Source organism: Dendrobates tinctorius, unplaced genomic scaffold (genome assembly GCF_039654945.1).
Source record: "Dendrobates tinctorius isolate UK_male_01 unplaced genomic scaffold, ASM3965494v1 ptg000203l, whole genome shotgun sequence".
In the NCBI taxonomy this organism is placed as follows: domain Eukaryota; kingdom Metazoa; phylum Chordata; class Amphibia; order Anura; family Dendrobatidae; genus Dendrobates; species Dendrobates tinctorius.
The window spans coordinates 17,457,548-17,475,935 of NW_027361870.1; the positions used below are offsets into that span (position 1 = coordinate 17,457,548).

Sequence of the window (18,388 nt, forward strand, 5' to 3'; positions counted from 1 at the left end):
TTAAATTGGTTGTCTCTACACTAGGAACCCGGAACACTTTGTATATGGTTTGTAGACCTAGTTTCCACTTGAAAAAATGCAGTCAACAGCATCATTAAGGTGGTAGCTGTTGTTTCGCCATGCCCCCAAAAAACTGTAATTTGGAAACCTTGATGAACAATGGATCCAGAACAGATAAAATACAATGTATTATTGTAAAAACTAGAAAGTGCATTGGTGGAACCATCTTAAAAAATGATTGTTTGCATCAGTAGAAGCCCTTACCATCTGAAGTAAATCTTAAAATGATCTAGAACTATTTACCATACAACTTTAGGATTAGTACAGGATAGGTGTCTTAGAGACGCCTCTCCATTTCTAATCCATTCCATGGGCTTGATGTCACCAGATAATACAAAGGCAACATCAACCTCACAATTATTACCCCACTTGCCACCGCCACAGGGAAAGTGGGAAGAGCCGGGCAAAGCGCCATCTAATAGATGTGCCTTTTCTAGGCAGCTGCGAGCTGCTATTTTTAGGCTGGGGGGGTGAGTCAACATCCATGGACTCTTACCAGCCTGAGAATACCAGCCCCTAGCTGTCCGCTATAGCAAGGCTGGATGTTAAAAATTAGCAGTACCCCACAACGTTTTTTTTTAATTATTTATTTACAGCATGGGGACCCCTCTATTCTTGATAACCAGTCTTGCTGACAGCTGAAAGTTGCAGCCTGCAGCTGTAAGTTTTGACTGGCTGGTTATCAAAAATACAGGGGAATCCACGCCGTTTTTATTTAATTATTTATTTATAGCGCAGGTGGCGGCTGATGAATACTCCCATCAGCTGCCGCCTGCTCTTGCTGTTATCAGCTGAATACAACTCTCAACATTCTCCCCTGATCGCACTGATCACCGACAGAGCAGAAGAAAATGATGAAAGCTGTCTTCAGTATCCAGCGCCAGGGAACAGCATGAATAGTGCTGCTGCTTCCCAGGCACCGGTACATGTGGTACTGATGTGGCACACGGGCAGCACACGGTTGCCACAAATATTACACATGGGTACTCGGACTCTGATATCTTCGATACTGGAAAAACCATGATCATCAAGAAGTGTGAAAGAGACCTTAAACAATTTTCAGAACATGTTTTTCCAACACAATTTTTTGCTGACTTTTGTCAAGTTTTATCAAATAGTGTCAAGCTTGGAGTGGATTACATAAGTAATCCATATCAATGTAGTGACATGTTATCTTTTGCCATGGCAAGGTTAACAAAACCTTATAAAAAAAATTGCAAAAAAAATGTAGCAATATGAATTTTCCATTGAAATCAATAGGCATCACTTTTAAAGGGAATCTATCAGCAGGATTTTGGTATATAATCTGAGAGCAGAATGATGTAGGGGTTGAGAGGTGATTCCAGTGATGTGTCACTTACCGAGGTGTCTTCTGTCACCTATTCCTGCTGCTCTGTATTACTCCACCCCCTCTGGTGATTGGCAGCTTTCTGTGTGCACTGTATATTGATAAAAAGCTGCCAATCAGTGGTGAGGGTGGTGTTATACGAGGGGGTACCCCAAAAAACGAGAATTACTTATTTGAAATGTTTTTATTGAAGATAACATCTAAAAAAACATTATTCCTCTTCTCAGTCCCGTCCATTAGATGATATGCACTTGTCCCAATGGCTTTTCCGCTGGTTTTTATATTCTTCTGAACTAATGCTGTTAAGTGCCTCCAGCTATTTTTTCTTAACCTTATCTACATCTTGAAAACTCTTTCCCTTTAGGTTTTTCTTCGTTCTTGGGAATAACAAGAAGTTGCAGGGGGCTAGGTCGGACGAGTTAGGGGCAGGAGAAACTGTTGTCATGCCCTTTTTTCACAAAAAACTGGTTGATTTTCAATGCTGTGTGGGCAGGCGCATTGTCATGATGAAGCAGCCAGTACCCCGATCGCCACAATTCAGGTCGTTTTTTCTTACTGCCTCACGCAGTCGCTTCAGCACATGCAGATAGTAACGTTGGTTCACTGTGGTGCCCTGAGGAACAAACCCAAAGTGACCGACTCCTTTAATGTTGAAAAAACATACTATCATGGACTTCAAATTTGGTGTGTTTTTTGGTCTGGATGATGAAGCTGTCTTCCACTGGCTGGACTTCTGTTTTGTTTCTCAGGATTATAGGCGTAACACCAAGATTCATCCCCTGTAATAACTTTTGACAAAAAATCAGTGTCACTCCCCTTACTCGCCCTACCTAGCTTCCTGCAACTTTTTCTTATTCCCAAGAATGAAAGAAAACGTTTTCAGGACAAAGAAGAGGTTAAGAAAAAAATAGCTGGATTTACTTAACAGCATTAGTTCAGAAAAATATAAAAAATGTTTTGAACAGTGGAAAAACCATTGGGACAAGTGAATATCATATAATTTACAGGATTGTGAAGGGCAGTAATGTTTTCAAGATGTTAAGCTAATTTCAGACTAGCGTTTCTGGGAGCAGCGCAGGGCCGCCGCTAAGCCCCGCCCCCGGACGCGCCCCCTCCGGTCAGCTCCCCCTCTGATTGCATGACGCTGCATGCGATCAGCATACCCTATATTTAGCACTGAGTACGCTTGTGTGAAATGATTTGTGACATAGTTGAATATTTCTTAAAACCGCTGGTTACACAACTACCGTCCTTTATCAAGGACACAACTGCTGCATTAGGACATCTTGAAAATCTCCAGTTGACTGAAGAAATGATAGTGGTTACAGCGGATGTGGAAGCCTTGTATTCTTCCATTGAACACACTAATGGGCTAAATGCCCTTAAGAAATATTTAGGGTAAAGTAATATTGATGTGGAGATGGCATCATTCATTTTGACACTCTTGAGGTTTATTTTGACCCATAATATTTTTACCTTTGATGGTAAGATATTCCTACAACAAAGGGGTACCACGATGGGGGCCTCTTGTGCCCCCTTTTACGCTAACCTCTTTATGGGGGCATGGGAGTGGTCCATTTTCCAGGGGGAGGATGTTGTCGGTGTAGATTGGGTCCACAACTGGATCCGCTACATCGATGACATTCTCTTCATTTGGGAGGGATCAATTGGAGAATTGGAATCATTTATGAGCAGGCTCAATATTAATGACAAAAATATTAGATTGACCTACAATTTTGGGTGCAAAATCAATTTTCTTGATTTGTCGATTTCAGTACTTCCAAATGGCCATATATCCACTACCATTTATCGGAAGCCCACATCAACAAATTCTTTTCTGCATGCCTCATCGGTCCATCCCAAATCAACATTATCCGGAATACCTATAGGCCAGTTTTTGCGTGCCAAACGGATTTGTTCGGAAGAATTTCATTTTGAGGAACAATCGAACATTTTGAAGGAACGATTTTGGGACCGTGGTTATGGCCATTGAGCCATACAGAGAGGGTATAGGAGAGCCAAAAACACGACAAGAGACCAGTTGTTACATAAAAATTTGCCCATTGAAATTCAGAATGGGATGGACAATCAGGTAAGATTTATCACGAATTATAATAACAGATGGGCTGATCTCAGGAAAATTATTGAGAGGCATTGGGAAATTCTCTTCACGGACCCTGTTCTCAAAAAATGTTTGCCAGTATCTCCATCCTTGGTGGCCAAGAGGGCTCCAAATTTGAGAGATATTTTAGTTCACAGTACATATGATCCAAAGGGGAGGGAAAGATCAAAAAGGAATTCCAAAGGTGAAGAGTTCTTTCCATGTGGTCTTTGCAAGGGCTGTGCCAATATGAAAAAAGGATTTTCATTTTTTTAACTTTGATCATTCAAGGAAATTTGATATAAGGGCACGCACATATCACCTCTGCATCCAGGGGTGTTATATACTACGCAGAATTTCCCTGTCGTAAGATCTATATAGGTATGACAACCCGTGAACTCAAAGTAAGGGTGCGGAAACACTGTTTGGACATTGACAAAGCAAAGACCACAATGGATGAGACCTCTCTGAAAACACTTCCGAGGCACTTCAAGAAGTACCACAATTGTAATTCTGGTTTATTAATTGTGAAAGGAATTGATCTTGTTGAGTTGGGACCTAGAGGGGTGGATCTGTTTAATAGGCTTTCCAAAAAGGAATGTCAATGGATTTTTAGATTGGGGACATTGGCACCACAGGGTTTAAATGAGAGTTTCGGATTTAGCGCATATCTGTAATTAGCCAGGAAATTCAAATTTGGGAGCGTTAATTTTGTTGTTGTTTTATTAACTGTTTTTGTTTTTAATTGGTTTTTTTTTAGCCACTAATACCCTGTGACTGACTGTTCTGGATTTATCTGTCTACTTCAACTAAAGGACTCATTCTGATCAGGTTGGATCATTTTGGATGAAGATCTACTCCTGCCTGGAATCATTATTTCTACATGTGTCATTTTTTCTCTCCCCCTCCTTGGTTATTTTTTCCTTCCCCTCTCCCCCCTCCCCCTTTTGGTGGTGGTGTGATGAAGGGTATTTTAAAATCTTCAGCCTTGTTGATGTTATTTAGTATGTGCCGTTTTTGATGGGCATTGTGTAATATTCATTTAATATGAGGGGAGTTTTTCTATTCAATAAGGTTCTCAATTGGGGTCGTTTTCCTATGGATGAATTATGTAGGAGATGATTTTTTACACGATATCCCTATTTTAGTGGATTATATAGGGGACAATCTACTATGTATTTAAAGCTGGGAATTGTATAACTGGTTACATTTGTTAATTATTCATGTATATCTATGGGAATTATATAGGGCTATTTGTCTTAGTGAAATGTGTAATATATTTATGATGTAAACACATAAGCGGTGGTTCTAGTAGTTATGCATTTATATTAGTTATATAATCCAGAGATCAGACTCTAATCACCCTCCATTTATTCTATTTGACTTAGATGCCACAGGAACCAGTGTGCATGCCAGGATTTTGAATCGCCTTGAGGAGTAGTCAGCGGTCTGTTGTGTTTCCTCGTTACCCCGATGTCCTGTAGGACCTGGCATTACTGGGACCACGTGACCGCGAACTATTCCTCACCATTGGTTGGCTGAGGTCATGTGATTCTGACATGCGCCGATGTGAGTCCTGTTTTGATGGCATAGAACCTTGATCACGTAGGCGTAGGAGAAAGACGGGGATGACTCCAGACATGCGCCGTTAGATGTTTTGATGTGAGCGACATGTTATAAGGGTGGGTGATATTTTAAATCAGGTGTTAAACCGCATTATTGGCCAATTACTTTTGCGGGCTTCTTATATTAAAAGGGCCCATCCCCCTTCTCTGACAAGCCTACATGATGAAGCAGTGCGAAACGCGCGTCGGGGGATAGGAGACGCCTGGAAAGCACCACTGGTTTTGCGGTATGTCATTTTGGCAATAATTACATTCCTTTTAGCGCTTTCATATGTGGTTAAGGACACTGGTAGGAAATACTAATTGGGATTAGGGGGGTCACTGTGCACACTAGCATGTCTGAGGACGGTTTTGGTTTACTGGTGACTGCCTCTCCCCTCCCTTTTACGTTCTCACCCAAACTAATTTAGTTAGTTTTGTGTTCCTTCTTATATGGGAATATCAGCAATTCAGGGGAGGGAATGCCACTGGGATAACGGGCTAGATAGCCCTTTTATTGTATATGCCTTAGGCGATTTATTATCTGACAGTAGGCAACACTTTCCTATTTTTACATCGGATATTACTTCTCATGTATGTACCAATGTACCATATGGAAATGCCTTTTTGCAAAATATTCTTAGTGTTGTGCTTCCACAATTATGGGTCTCTTTTATTGGTCTGACACCTTCTTTTTAATCATGTATCATTGTGTATATTTAATAAAATTGTAATTTTTGAGATGCACCATTGTGTGGCACCTGGTCTTTGTTAGAATCCTAGGTTACCACAAAGTGAAAAAAAAAAAGGATTGTGAAGGGCAGTAATGTTTTCAAGATGTTAGGCTAGTTTCAGACTAGCGTTTCTGGGTGCAGCGCAGGGCTAGCCTTAGTTTGAATAAAAAAAATTAAATAAGTTATGCTCATTTTTTTGGGGGGTACACCCTCATACAAAGCTCAACAGAGTTCTGCTAGATCTGCAGCAGAGAAAACTGCAATTTAATCACAACTGCAGCTCCCAGTAAATTAAGTGATACATAGCTGGAATCAGGGTCTCTGTCCCTACATGATGTTGCTCTCAGATGGTGTAGCAAAACCTGGTGACAAATTCCCTTTAAAAAGCACTTGCAGATTTTTTTTATCTGGATTTTAGAGCAGATCAGGTTCAAAATTTATGTAAAAAAAACTTTGCGTGAATATAACATTTGACTACTTTCACATGGAAATTCAGAAAAGAAAAAAGTTTGAGCAATCCCAAGGTTAAATAAATGTTAACACTTCACATTTAATGAATAAAAAAATTAAAAACATGGTGAAAAAGAAAGAAGGAAAAAGGGGGACTAAAATATTAAAGGGATGATGCGTTTCGAACCACCATGGTTCTTGATCATAACCAAAACTAGGAGATGTGCGTAAACAGAGACAAATATAATGGAAAGTTTTGCACCCTTCATATTTTGGACCCTGTCTTAAGGCCCCTTTACATTTAGCGATGCACCAGTGATCCGACCACGATACGACCCGGTCAGGATCGCTGGTGCATCGCTAAATGGTCGCTAGTGAGCTGCCACACAGGCAGATCTCACAGCGATGTAGCGACACAGCAGCGGTCGTTACTTACCTTTCAGACGCGGCGATCCTGACGTCCTCCCGCCCGCGTCCACGCATCGCTTGTCGGCGCCAGCAGGAAGCCCAGCAGGAAGCGCCCGACGAGAAATGGAGCTGCACGATCTTGCACGATCAGCGACAGACAGCGGGGGAGCCGGTCGGAGGTAAGTATCACACATAGCGATATCGCTAGCAATATCGCTGCTGCGTCACAAAATCGGTGATGCTTTAGCGATTTGGCTAGCGATATCACTATGTGTAAAACCCCCTTTAGACTTAGTTTCAAGTAAATCTGCTCTAGATTTGAAGATTGTTTAATATAGATAAAAAAAACTGGTTTCAAAATATCTTACTGTTTTTGGAACAAATGTTATGTCAACTTTGTTTGTTTCTCCCAAAGTTATCAGATTATTTAGTTGAGAGATGGCACTCTTCTCCTTTTTTGGGGGTAGAAGCTCCATCGGTGTTGGGGTCTGGCAACGATATAAAATATTAGAATTGGATACAACTTTCTTTTTAACTAGACAACTTTAAAAACAAAACAAAATGTTAATCAATAAGAAGCGCATCTGGGTCGCCCTCCCAGGGCTGTGGGGTACTTGGTACCGGGCCGGTGTCGGCGGGATGTGTCACAGCAGCGGGGACCCTGTCCATGGCCCTGGGAGCCCAATTAATAGGGGGAGTTTGAATGGTGGAATGTAGTTAATGGAACAATTTGTGACGCCACCTGTGGTGTTCGGCAAGTGAGATGTTAAGCTGACGCTGCTTGCAGATCCTCTGGGGCTGGTGGTGTGTTGCAGCCAAGATGGTGAAGCTCCCCACAGGTGAAGCTGTAGCCCCAGGGCAGTGTATATGTGGAGTTAGAGGAGAGGCACAAGCAGTGCAGAAGCTGGTACCCAGATGTAGCAGTGCTGGGTGTGTTGACGCAAGAATCAATGGAGGACACCAGGGCTTGTAGTTCCAAAGCTTTACTCACAGTCTGTAGTACAGACAGGTGCCTGCCTCCGTACTGTGTTCTTCAGGTCAGAGGCTCAAGCAGCCTCCAGGTCAGATGGAACGCTCCCTTCCAACGCTCCGCCAACATGTACCTTTCTGAACGTCTCCTCTTATAGCGCCTTTAAGTGTGAAGATCTCCTAGTACTGAGTTACACTGGAGTTCCTCCTGACAGATGTTCCGAAGAACTCTACTTGTACGGCAGACAGCTGTAGCCTGCTTTGGGGACTCCTCACTCCTGAGTCCCGGCTCACTATCCAAGTTGCTGTTGTGCTACCAAGTCTTAGGTGGGAGTAATGCATTTACAGCCCACTACTTCACCGGTGTCTGCTGCAGGACCATTAGCATCCATACAACCTCGGGGACCGTGCCCCGGCCTTGCGCTTAGAACTTCTAGGCAGGGTTCTCTCCTAACCCACGTCCTCTGTTCCCTTTTACTCCTTCGTTCCGTACTAATCTCTCTCTCTTATGGAAGATCAGGTTTCAGTTCAATGTCTTTCTCCTTCATTCCTTTCCTGTGCCAGCAGAACCAGGTCACTGAGGTCAGCTGCAGCACCTCCTTCCTCCATCTCTCTCTCAGGGATCTTCTTTCCTCACTCCTCTCTGAGTGGCTTCCTCTCCCAGACTGACCTGTAATCCTAAACATTCCCGCTCTTTTATGTATTCTCAACTCCACCCGCCTCCCAGCATGTTTCGTGTTCCAAGCAGGGAGCCACCAAAGGTGCTCTGCTACTCTCTAAGCAAGGAGCCGCAATGTGGCTTTGCTGAACTACTCTGTTGTGTGGGGTGCGAGTGTTGGAGCGTAGTCAGGAGCCCCCAACTTACCTGGATGGAGGGGGCACCACACCTCAGGAGGAGGTGCAGTACCTCTGTGGTGACTAAGCCTCAGGGGCAACACACATCTTTACTATCAAACATATGGAATGTTTACAACTATTAGACTAGGACAGGGGGAACACTACTAGTGTGGGGACGTGGGTGCGAGCTTGTGTATTTTGCCTAAAATATCGACCAGCATTTCATGCATTTTTTACATGTTTTCATCTTTTTTTGTTGCACATTTCTTATCTTTTGCAGGGTGCAGACAGGCTCATTAGTGTTTGCTTGAGGAATTGGGGTATCTGTAATTGTGGGGTGCACTTTTATATTGCTGAGCAGCCCACATTATCTAATAGCATGGGTGTCACTAATAGTTTATAAGCAGACATGGTGCACTACACTTGTCTGTGTGACTGGCACCCTATACAAGTCTCATCTGTATGAATTCGAAACACCAAGCAATCACTGGGACGCCCTCACACCCAGGGCAGTGGGGTACTCGGTACCAGGCCCGATGGTCCTCCATGGGAGATGTCACGGTAGCTGGAACCCGGCCCGTGGCCCTGGGCGCCCATTGTAAATGTTCAGCATCAATGTGTAAGTCGTGACGCCACCTGTGGTGTTCGGCAATGAAGATGTAAACCGACGCTGCAGACAGATCCTCTGGGACAGATGGTGTGGTGCAGCAGTGATGTTATAGCCCTCCACAGGCAGGGCTGCAGTCTCAGGGCAGAGTAGGTGAAGTGACACGTAGATGGTGTAGTGTCAGGCGCAAGGGATGTAGCAGTGCTGGGCAGGTTGGCGCAGGAATAAGTGGAGGACACTAGGGCATGTAGTTCCAAGCTTTACTCAGTCTGTTGTACAAACAGGTGCCTGCCTCCGTGCCGTGTTCTCCGGGTCAGGGACTCAGTCAACCTCCAGGCCAGATGGAATACTCCTTTCCAACACTCCGCCAACATGTGCCTTTCTGAACGCCTCCTCTTAGAGCGCCTTTAAATGAAGTACCTTCTAGTACTGAGTTACACTGGAGTTCCTCCTGTCCGATGTTCTTATGAACTCTACTTGTATGGCAGACAGCTGTAGCCTGCTTCGGGGAGTTCTTGCTACTAAGTCCCAGCTCACTATCCAGCTGCTGTTGTGAGCCCAAGTCTTGTCTGGGAATAAAGTGGTCACTACTTCTATTCCTCTGGTGTCTGCTGCAGGACCAGTAGTATCCGTAGAACCTCGGGGACCGGGCCCCGGCCTTGCGCTTGGAACTTCTAGGAAGGGTTCTCTTCTAACCCACGTCCTCTGTTCCCTTTTACTCCTCACGTTCTGTACTAGTCTTTCTTTCTTATGGAGAATCAGGCTTTCAGTCTATGTTGCTCTCTCTCTTCCTTTCCCGTGCCAGCAGACCCAGATCACTGGGATCTGCTGCAGCACTTCCATCCATTTATCCCTCTCTCAAGGGATCTTCTTCTCTCCAACTCTCTAACCAACTGACTGACTGTTGTCCTAAACTCTTCCCGCTCCTTGTAATGTCATCTAACTCCTCCCACCTCCCAGCACGTTTCGTGTTCCAAGCAGGGAGCCACCAATGGGTGCTTTGCTATACTCCAAGCAGGGAGCCGCCGAAGGTGCTTTGCTAAACTACTTTGTGGTGTGGGGTGCAGGTGTTGGAGTGTGGTCAGGAGTCTCCACCTTACCTGGATGGAGGGATACCACACCCCAGGAGGAGGTGCAGTACCTCTGGCGACTGAGCCTCAGGGGCACCACAATCACCCCCTTCATGAATGGCAGGCATGTGAGTCGTTGTCTCTTCAGTGTTTTGCATCTATGCTGCCCCAGCCTTAGATCACGTTCACACGTTCAGTATTTGGTCAGTATTTTACATCAGTATCTGTAAACCAAAACCAGGAGAGGAACGATCAGAGGAAAAGTATAATAGGAACACGTCACCACTTCTGGATTTATCACCCCCTCCTAGTTTTGGCTTACAAATACTGAGGTAAACAATAGGCGAAATACTGAACGTGTGAAAGTGGCCTAAGGCTACAAGTCTGCATCGTGCAGTGAATCAAAGAGGTGGCTTGGCTACAAGTCTGCAGTCACTTTATGTGACCACAGACAGCCACGCTGTGTGACCACAGACAACCACTCTATGTGACCACAGACAGCCACTCTATGTGACTACAGACAGCTACTCTATGTGACCGCAGACAGCCACACCATGTGACTGCAGACTTGTGAATCCTCTCATTGCTGTTAGCGTGGCTGGTCTGAGCCGGAATCTCCAGGAGTGGACCCTCTGGGCCGTGGCACCGAGGGGCCTCGGGCGAGCTGCCAGGTGGAACCGACCCCTATACAGGGACCGTTAGGAGCAGGCCCAGGGGTTCGAGTACCACGGTAGCCGGTACCAAGAGGGGCGGCTCAGGATGGACTGGAGTAGGACTGTGGGACTGAAGTGTAGATGACAGAACAGGGTTGGAACACAGGAGACAGGAATAAAGGAGGTCGGAAGGACTGGAGTAGGATGGAACTGGAACACCGGAGGCATGACTTGAGTAGGACGGCAGGACTGGAGCAGGATGGAACAGGAACACCGGAGGCAGGACTGGAGTAGGACGGCAGGACTGGAGCAGGATGGAACAGGAACACCGGAGGCAGGACTGGAGTAGGACGGCAGGACTGGAGCAGGATGGAACAGGAACACCGGAGGCAGGAGACGGAGGAAACAGGAACACTGGAGCAGGACTGAGAATACTGCAGAGAACACTTAAGACAGGCTGCGAGGCTGCTGCAGGAAACACCAAGGACGGCACCGAGAGGCTACAGAGAGCACAGGAGGAAGCAGGGCCCAGTGTGCAAGGTAACACAACGATCAGGCGCCTCCCTCAGGGGGAAGCGGCCTGATATGGCCCCGTCTGGTCTGCTATTGGTCCGAAGGTGCTTCCGGGTCAGGGCACAGCCGGAGCACAAGAAGCAGAAGGGAGGCGTGACTGCGGCCTATGGCGCATGCGCATTGCATGCAGAGATGGCGTCGGCCGCGAGCCTGTCAGAGGTGACCGCCGTGGCCGTCTGGTGGTGAGAGGCTACGGCGTGGGAGGCGGGTGGCGTGAGGCCCGGTGAGTATGCAAAGACGGCGCGGGAGCGGAGGCCGGGTGAGTATGTCGGAGCGGTGTAAGAATTGCATGCACTTCGAGGATGTGGCAGCGCTGAGAGCAGGGAGTAATGTAGCTGCAAATTTGTGATTTGCAAGTGTATTACGCAAGGCCAGATACAGTCTAGTTGGGATGTGTAAATCACATACTTGGGGTGACATGACCCCCCGCTCCTAGTGCCGACACTCGAGAATCCTTACAGCGCAGCAATCACAGAGTGGCTTCAGACTTCTAGCCTAAGGCCAGTCTTCACATCAACTTGGCTTCAATCTATATCTACCGTCGTCTGCCTTCTGTAAAGCCAGAGCTGTCAATTAAGAAACACAGGGAGGAGATAGACACAAAGCAAGCAGGTGGGTAGGTGCACTGAACGGCCTGGCCACACCCAGAGTACACCGAGAACCTCATTAGCATATTTCAATAAGAAATAATTTCTGCCAGATGAAGCAATGGATTTGGTCACTGAAGGTACAAATTCTCTTTAAGGCTTTGGCCTCTACAGGAAGTTGTGATTGGTTTGAACAGTCATTTTGTGACTACAGACTCTCTTTAATGGTGACTGTCTAATGTGTATGGGGCCTTCTGACTCTCCCCCAATAGATGATGTTAGAGAAGAGGACAATCGGGCATTTTAATTATGACTCTGAATTCTTTTGTTTCCCCAGGAGGTCAGCCACTGACAGGGATGTCTAGGAACGATTAGTGTAGCAGTGACACATTTTGCTCTGAGAACACATGTATGCTCGGCCTAGCTGAGTGTGAAAGTCTATGGGGAGTTGCATGAAATACTTGGTCGCTGAACAGACTAAAGCAAATAAATACAAGAAGCATCAAAAAGTCTTTAAAAATTGTCAATAATGAAATATGCTTTCTACCTCTTTCTTTGGAGATCCGGCCTCTGGGATAGCAGGGGTTTGCGGCTTGGATAATGCTTTGGTTTTGCCTTCCATTCTACCTTTTTTCTTGCCCCCTTTCTTGTCTTTTGGTTTTGGCAAGCTCTCCAGTTTGGCTTCAATTAAGTCAATGAGTCTATAATCGGCATACGCTTTTGCTACGTCAAGAACATTTTGTCCTATGAACATAAAATCATCATGTTGGGGATTACTACCTTATTATTTGATGAGGCCACTTATTCTTCATTCATTTAACACGCAGAAAATAAATATTTATTATATTCATAACCTCAAAATATATTAAACCAAAAATTGCCCAAAAATTGGTGAAGATGCTTTATTTTCTTAGAGAAATATTGTCCTTTTTTACTGTAACCAAAAAGAAAATTGCCAAAAGAAAAAAATCAGTTTGGCTGCCGCTCTAATTTCTGGTATATTAAAGGGTGTGTCTGGGACTTTAAAATTAATGAGCTATCCTTAGTCCCTGGCAAACCTTTTAACATTTGCCGAACATTATGGTTTTAGTGGTAGTCCCTTTTAGCCACTTTGATATACAACCATTTTTATTTTTTAGATTGAATTTTTTGTACTAACCTTCCAAGAAACCTTTTCTCATATCGTCCTCGAAATCGACCTGTATAGGAGTTGTATATTTCTACGAAACCATCTTACTATATGATCTACTGAAGACAAGTAAAAAAAAAAAACTTCCAGGTGGGTGGAATCGAAAAACAAAAACAATTTATTGCGTCATTGATTTTTGTGTTTTGTTCTTTGGATGTTCACATTGCGGTAAAAATTAAGTTAATTGTTCATTTGGACAGTATGATTATGGGGATCGCTAATTTATATAGTTCTCTAAATAGTTCTTATTCAGCATTTTCTGAGATCTATGACATTTATGTTTTGGTTCTGTAAGGGCTTTTTTGAATTATACAATATAGCAAATGGCAAACCAGCCCCAAAATAATCAATTAGCAGCAAGCCAGTGGGAATAAAGGCAAATACAAATAATATACTTTATTTCATTAACTAAAAAGGAAGTCCTCTTCCTCCTAAAAGTGCACGTGGGACAAAAGACAAACAATAACACATAAGGACCGCATCGGTACGCTGACTTGCGGTATCCACGAGACACCAAATTATTCTGTGCAAAAAATAGCTATATAAAGGCAATATTTTTAAGTTTTTCACACTTCACACCAGAGAGTATGAGAATCAAAGATTATCTATCTTGCTTGTTTTATAACAAAAACACAAAGTTCTTCAGTGGGAAGACCTTTTATAAGGTGACAAAATTAGAGGGTAATCTCATTATTAACCCTCAAAAAGACATGCCCCCAGAAAATTGGTGTCCCAAGAGTATTCTACTTATATTAAACGGGTGGTATAACCCTATACCATATAGGTCTATGGTTCCAAATACTCTTTTTTACATTAGAGGAACATTAATATTGCACTCAACCATCTAAATGTAAACATATAACCGTCTCATAGACCATAAAGCAGCACACCGGATCTCATATATCGCCTATTTTGGATCAATGAGATCCGGTGTGCTGCTTGATGGTCTATGAGACGGTTATATGTTTACATTTAGATGGTTGAGTGCAATATTAATGTTCCTCTAATGTAAAGAAGAGTATTTGGAACCATAGACCTATATAGTATCCTCTAGGGTTATACCACCCGTTTAATATAAGTAGAATACTCTTGGGACACCAATTTTCTGGGGGCATGTCTTTTTGGGGGTTAATAATGAGATTACCCTCTAATTTTGTCACCTTATAAAAGGAGGAAGAGGACTCCCTTTTTAATTAATGAACTAAAGTATATTATTTTTATTTGCCTTTATTCCCACTGGCTTGCTGCTAAGTGCTTGTCTTTGAATTGCAAACTAATTTTTATTATTATCATTTTGAGATACATGTGACTTTCTGAGATCTTTTTATTCCACCTTTTTTGGTAGGTAAAATGATAAGAAAAACCAAAGATCCTACTATTTCAATTTATTTTTATTTCTATTTTCGTCATTTACTGGATAGAATAAATACAAAAACACAACTCATTTTGCAAACAATAAATCTCATATGGCTAAAGGCCCCGTCACACAAGGCGACTTACCAGCGATCCCGACACCGATATGAAGGTGTCAGGATCGCTGGTAAGTCGCTATGTGATCGCTGGTGAGCTGTCACACAGACAGCTTCACCAGCGATCAGCACAGCGATGCCGAGCGCCCGGCATCGCTTGCCATCGCTGTAGAAAATAGAATCAAAATAAAAAATATAGTTATTCTCACCTTCCGATGTCCCGTTCAGCCATTCTGCCTCTCTCCACGCTCCGGTCCCAGTGATCCTTTGCACGAATGACCGCGAGATGTCACGGTCTCGAGGGATAACAAAGTCTCGCGGTCATTCATGCAAAGGATCACTGGGACCGGAGCGTGGAGAGAGCGGGAGACCAGCGACAAAAGAAATGTCCAGAGATTTCTTGCAGCGATCAGCGATACCGGCAGGGGGGCCGCTCGCTGATCGCTGTCACACACAGCAATCTCGCTGGTGAGATCGCTGTTACGTCACAAAAGTTGTGACTCAGCAGCGATCTCGCTACCGAGATCGCTTAGTGAGACGGGGCCTTTAGTCAATGGAAGGTCACGGCTCTTGGGAGGTGAGGAGGAAAGAAACCAAAGGTGAAAAAAGGGACCAGAAGAAGAAAATGATGAATTTACATAACATATAATTGCCAAAAATGAAATACAACTGTACCAAATTCTCAGTTATGAGAAGTTTCAGATTAATTTAGGTTTTCAGCTTCAGGATTTTCAGGATCAAATTTTTTCATTCTACAGACATGCAATATGTAAGAATCCAAAAATCAGCCCCCCACCAGTGCTGTCTCTCCACAGCTGCCCCTTGGTCTTAGTCACATGGTAGCAGAGGTGACTTCATGGATACAGCACCACTGCAGTAAATCAGCAGGATCCTGTGCCATCTACATTTCCATCTTCACTGAGAACGGTGATTGACTGTAGTAGTGACATCATGGTTGCTGTCAAGACCAGAGTGGCAGCGCTGAATCCTGGAGTGGTGGTGATACACGAGGAACTAATTTTCTGGTACATGCTTGCAGGGCCGGAGTTAGTCAACTGCCTAGGGCCCCCACTCCTCCAGGGGCCCCCAGCCAATGGCATGCTGTTAATAGCAGCACTGCACGGGGCCACTATGGGGCCCATAAGAGGGACCCAGCTCCGCCCACCCCATCACACATTCAACTTATCACTGATAAGCACTGATGGAGGAGAGCACGTCAGCTGACACTGCAGCCTACCATCACTCCCGCTCTGCTTGTAACTCAGCGGGTGCACAATGATGTCACATAATCACGCGCCACGCTGTGCCAGCAGTGGAGCTAATGAGACCAGAGCAGAGCCTGCAGCAGCGCGTGGAACAAGAAGGAGAGGTGACTATTGTTTGTGTGTCTGTATATATGTGTACTGTGTGTGCTGCACTACACTGTGTGTGTGTGCATGTGGGTGGGGGCTGCGTTATAGTGTGTGTGTGTGTGTGTGTGTCTCTGCATTATACTATGTGTGTGGGGGGCTGCATTATATTGTCATTGGGGGGCTGCATCATACTGTGTGTGACGAGCTGCATATTACTTTGTGGGGGGCTGCACTATTTTGTGTGTGTCTGGGGGCTGCATTATACTGTATAGGGTGTCTGCACTATACTGTGTTTGTCTGGGGGAGCAGCACTATACTATGTGGGGGGCTGCCCTATACTATGTGGGGGGACTGCACTATACTGTGTGAGGAAGCTACATTATGCTGTGTGGGGGGGACTTCACTATACTGTGCGGGGGGCTGCATTATGCTGTGTATGTGAAGGGCTGCATTATACTGTGTGTGGGGGGCCTGCATTGTACTGTGTGTGGGGGGTCTGCACTATACTGTGTGTGTGTCTGCATTATACTGTGTGTGCTTATGTGTGTGGGGCTGCATTATACTCTGAGGGGGGCTGCATTATACTCTATGAGGGGGCTACAATATAATGTGTGTGTGGGGCTGCATTATACTCTGATGGGGGCTGCATTATACTCTGAGGGGGACTGCATTATACTCTAAGGGGGCTGTATTATACTGTGTGAGGGGCTGCAGTACACTCTGAGGGGGGTTGCATTATATTCTGAGGAAGACTGCATTATACTCTGAGGGGGGCTGCATTATACTCTATCAAGGACCATGGGGAGTGCATTATACTATATGTACTATATGGGACCTGCATTATACTGTATCAAGGACTATCTGTCCCCATCACTCTTCCTCAGCCAGTGTAAAGAAACTCGGGAACAGGCATCAAACGACTTTAATATTGTTGATCATGCTTGTTTAACGGCCTGAACTCAGCACAAGTAAATACAACCAAAATGTTTCAGTGTGAGGGTGCAATATGTGAGCATTTGGGGCTCCACTTTACACTTTTTCCCAGGGCCCCGCTTTGTTTAAAACTGGCCCTGCATGCTTGTAGGTCCCCAAAGCACCCTTAGGCTGTGTGCACATGATGCAGATTTGCAGCGGATCCGCAGCGGATTTTACCGCGCAGAAACGTTGCATATCCGCATTGTGATGTACAGTAGCCTTAAAATCAATGAAAAAAAAAAACGCTGTGCAGACGCTGCATATTTTTCCGTGCGGTTTTCCTGCGGTACAAAATCCGCAGCATGTTACTTCTTTTGTGCGGTTTTCCACCTCCCCTGTGTCCAAATCCGCAGGGGAGAATCCGCAGTGGAAAACCGCACAAAAACCGCAAGAAAACCGCAGGAAAAATGGAAGAAATCCGCAGGAAAAATGCAGGTCATTTGACCTGCGGATTTCTTCCATTCTGCGCGGAAAAATCCGCAGAGCTAAAAAGTCCGTCTGCACGCAGCCTAAAACTTAGAAAAGCCAAACAAAAAAGTGTGGAATTGCAGCAGAGCACAGATGTACAGACATTAAAGAGCATTGACACAGCGCACCATACACTTATCTCCCAAGTGTTCATTTATTTTCTACTGGAGCAGTCACAGTATAAATCTTTCGAATAAACATTTTTGTGCACCAAAAGATTGTGGTGCAACAAACAATCAATTAGCGACAGTTATGTCTACAGATGAGGTCTAAGGGGTAAGGTTTCTCCTTATGGCGAGTGACATACCAGCTCTAGCTTGTCAAGATAAGGAGGCTTATTTGCCGTGCAATGCTCCTCTGGTAGGATCGCTACTACCAACAGGTGGCGCTATAGAGTTCAAGTCCTCTTCCTCTCTGAAGAGGCAATTTGTCTACAGATGAGAAATCTGTATAACTAGAAAACTCAGTGAAGTCTCTCTATAGCAGAGTCACACAGACAGCTATGGCACCCATTCCAAACACAAAGAGCTCACTGTTGGGGTTTTTGGGCCTCATCATGACCTCTGCTTTCTTGGGCAGAACTACTGGGTTTGGCATCCCACTAAACGTCTATCTATAAACTTCTTCCACCATTTACCTTTCTTGTTCTCTATCTGCACCTTGGCTCCAGATTTCATTAATATTTGAACACAGTCCAGGCTTGCACTTTCCACTGCTCTCATGAGTGGGGTGGATCCATTCATGGCAAGGGCGTCTATCTTAGCTCCATATTTTAGCAGCAGTTCAGCAATGTCACTCTGGCCAGCATGACAAGCATGATGAAGAGGAGTCCACATGAAATTATCCCTTGTATTGACGTCGGCACTGCGAATACAAACATTTTTTTTTTTAAATGCTTAAGCCCACATGTCAACGCTCTGGAAAACTAAAATCT

General features: G+C 44.6%; 1 protein-coding gene across 1 annotated transcript in view; it reads right to left on the reverse strand.

Moving 5' to 3' along the window:
• Positions 1 to 18,388, reverse strand: part of ANKEF1 (ankyrin repeat and EF-hand domain containing 1) — a 74,197-nt gene that overhangs the window by 7,643 nt on the left and 48,166 nt on the right. The window contains exons 7-9 of the mRNA XM_073553838.1: positions 18,092 to 18,318; positions 12,549 to 12,745; positions 7,074 to 7,193 (exon numbers count right to left, since the gene is read on the reverse strand). Of these exons, the coding sequence (XP_073409939.1) occupies positions 7,074 to 7,193; positions 12,549 to 12,745; positions 18,092 to 18,318 (544 nt within the window). The remainder of the gene's footprint in view (positions 1 to 7,073; positions 7,194 to 12,548; positions 12,746 to 18,091; positions 18,319 to 18,388) is intronic.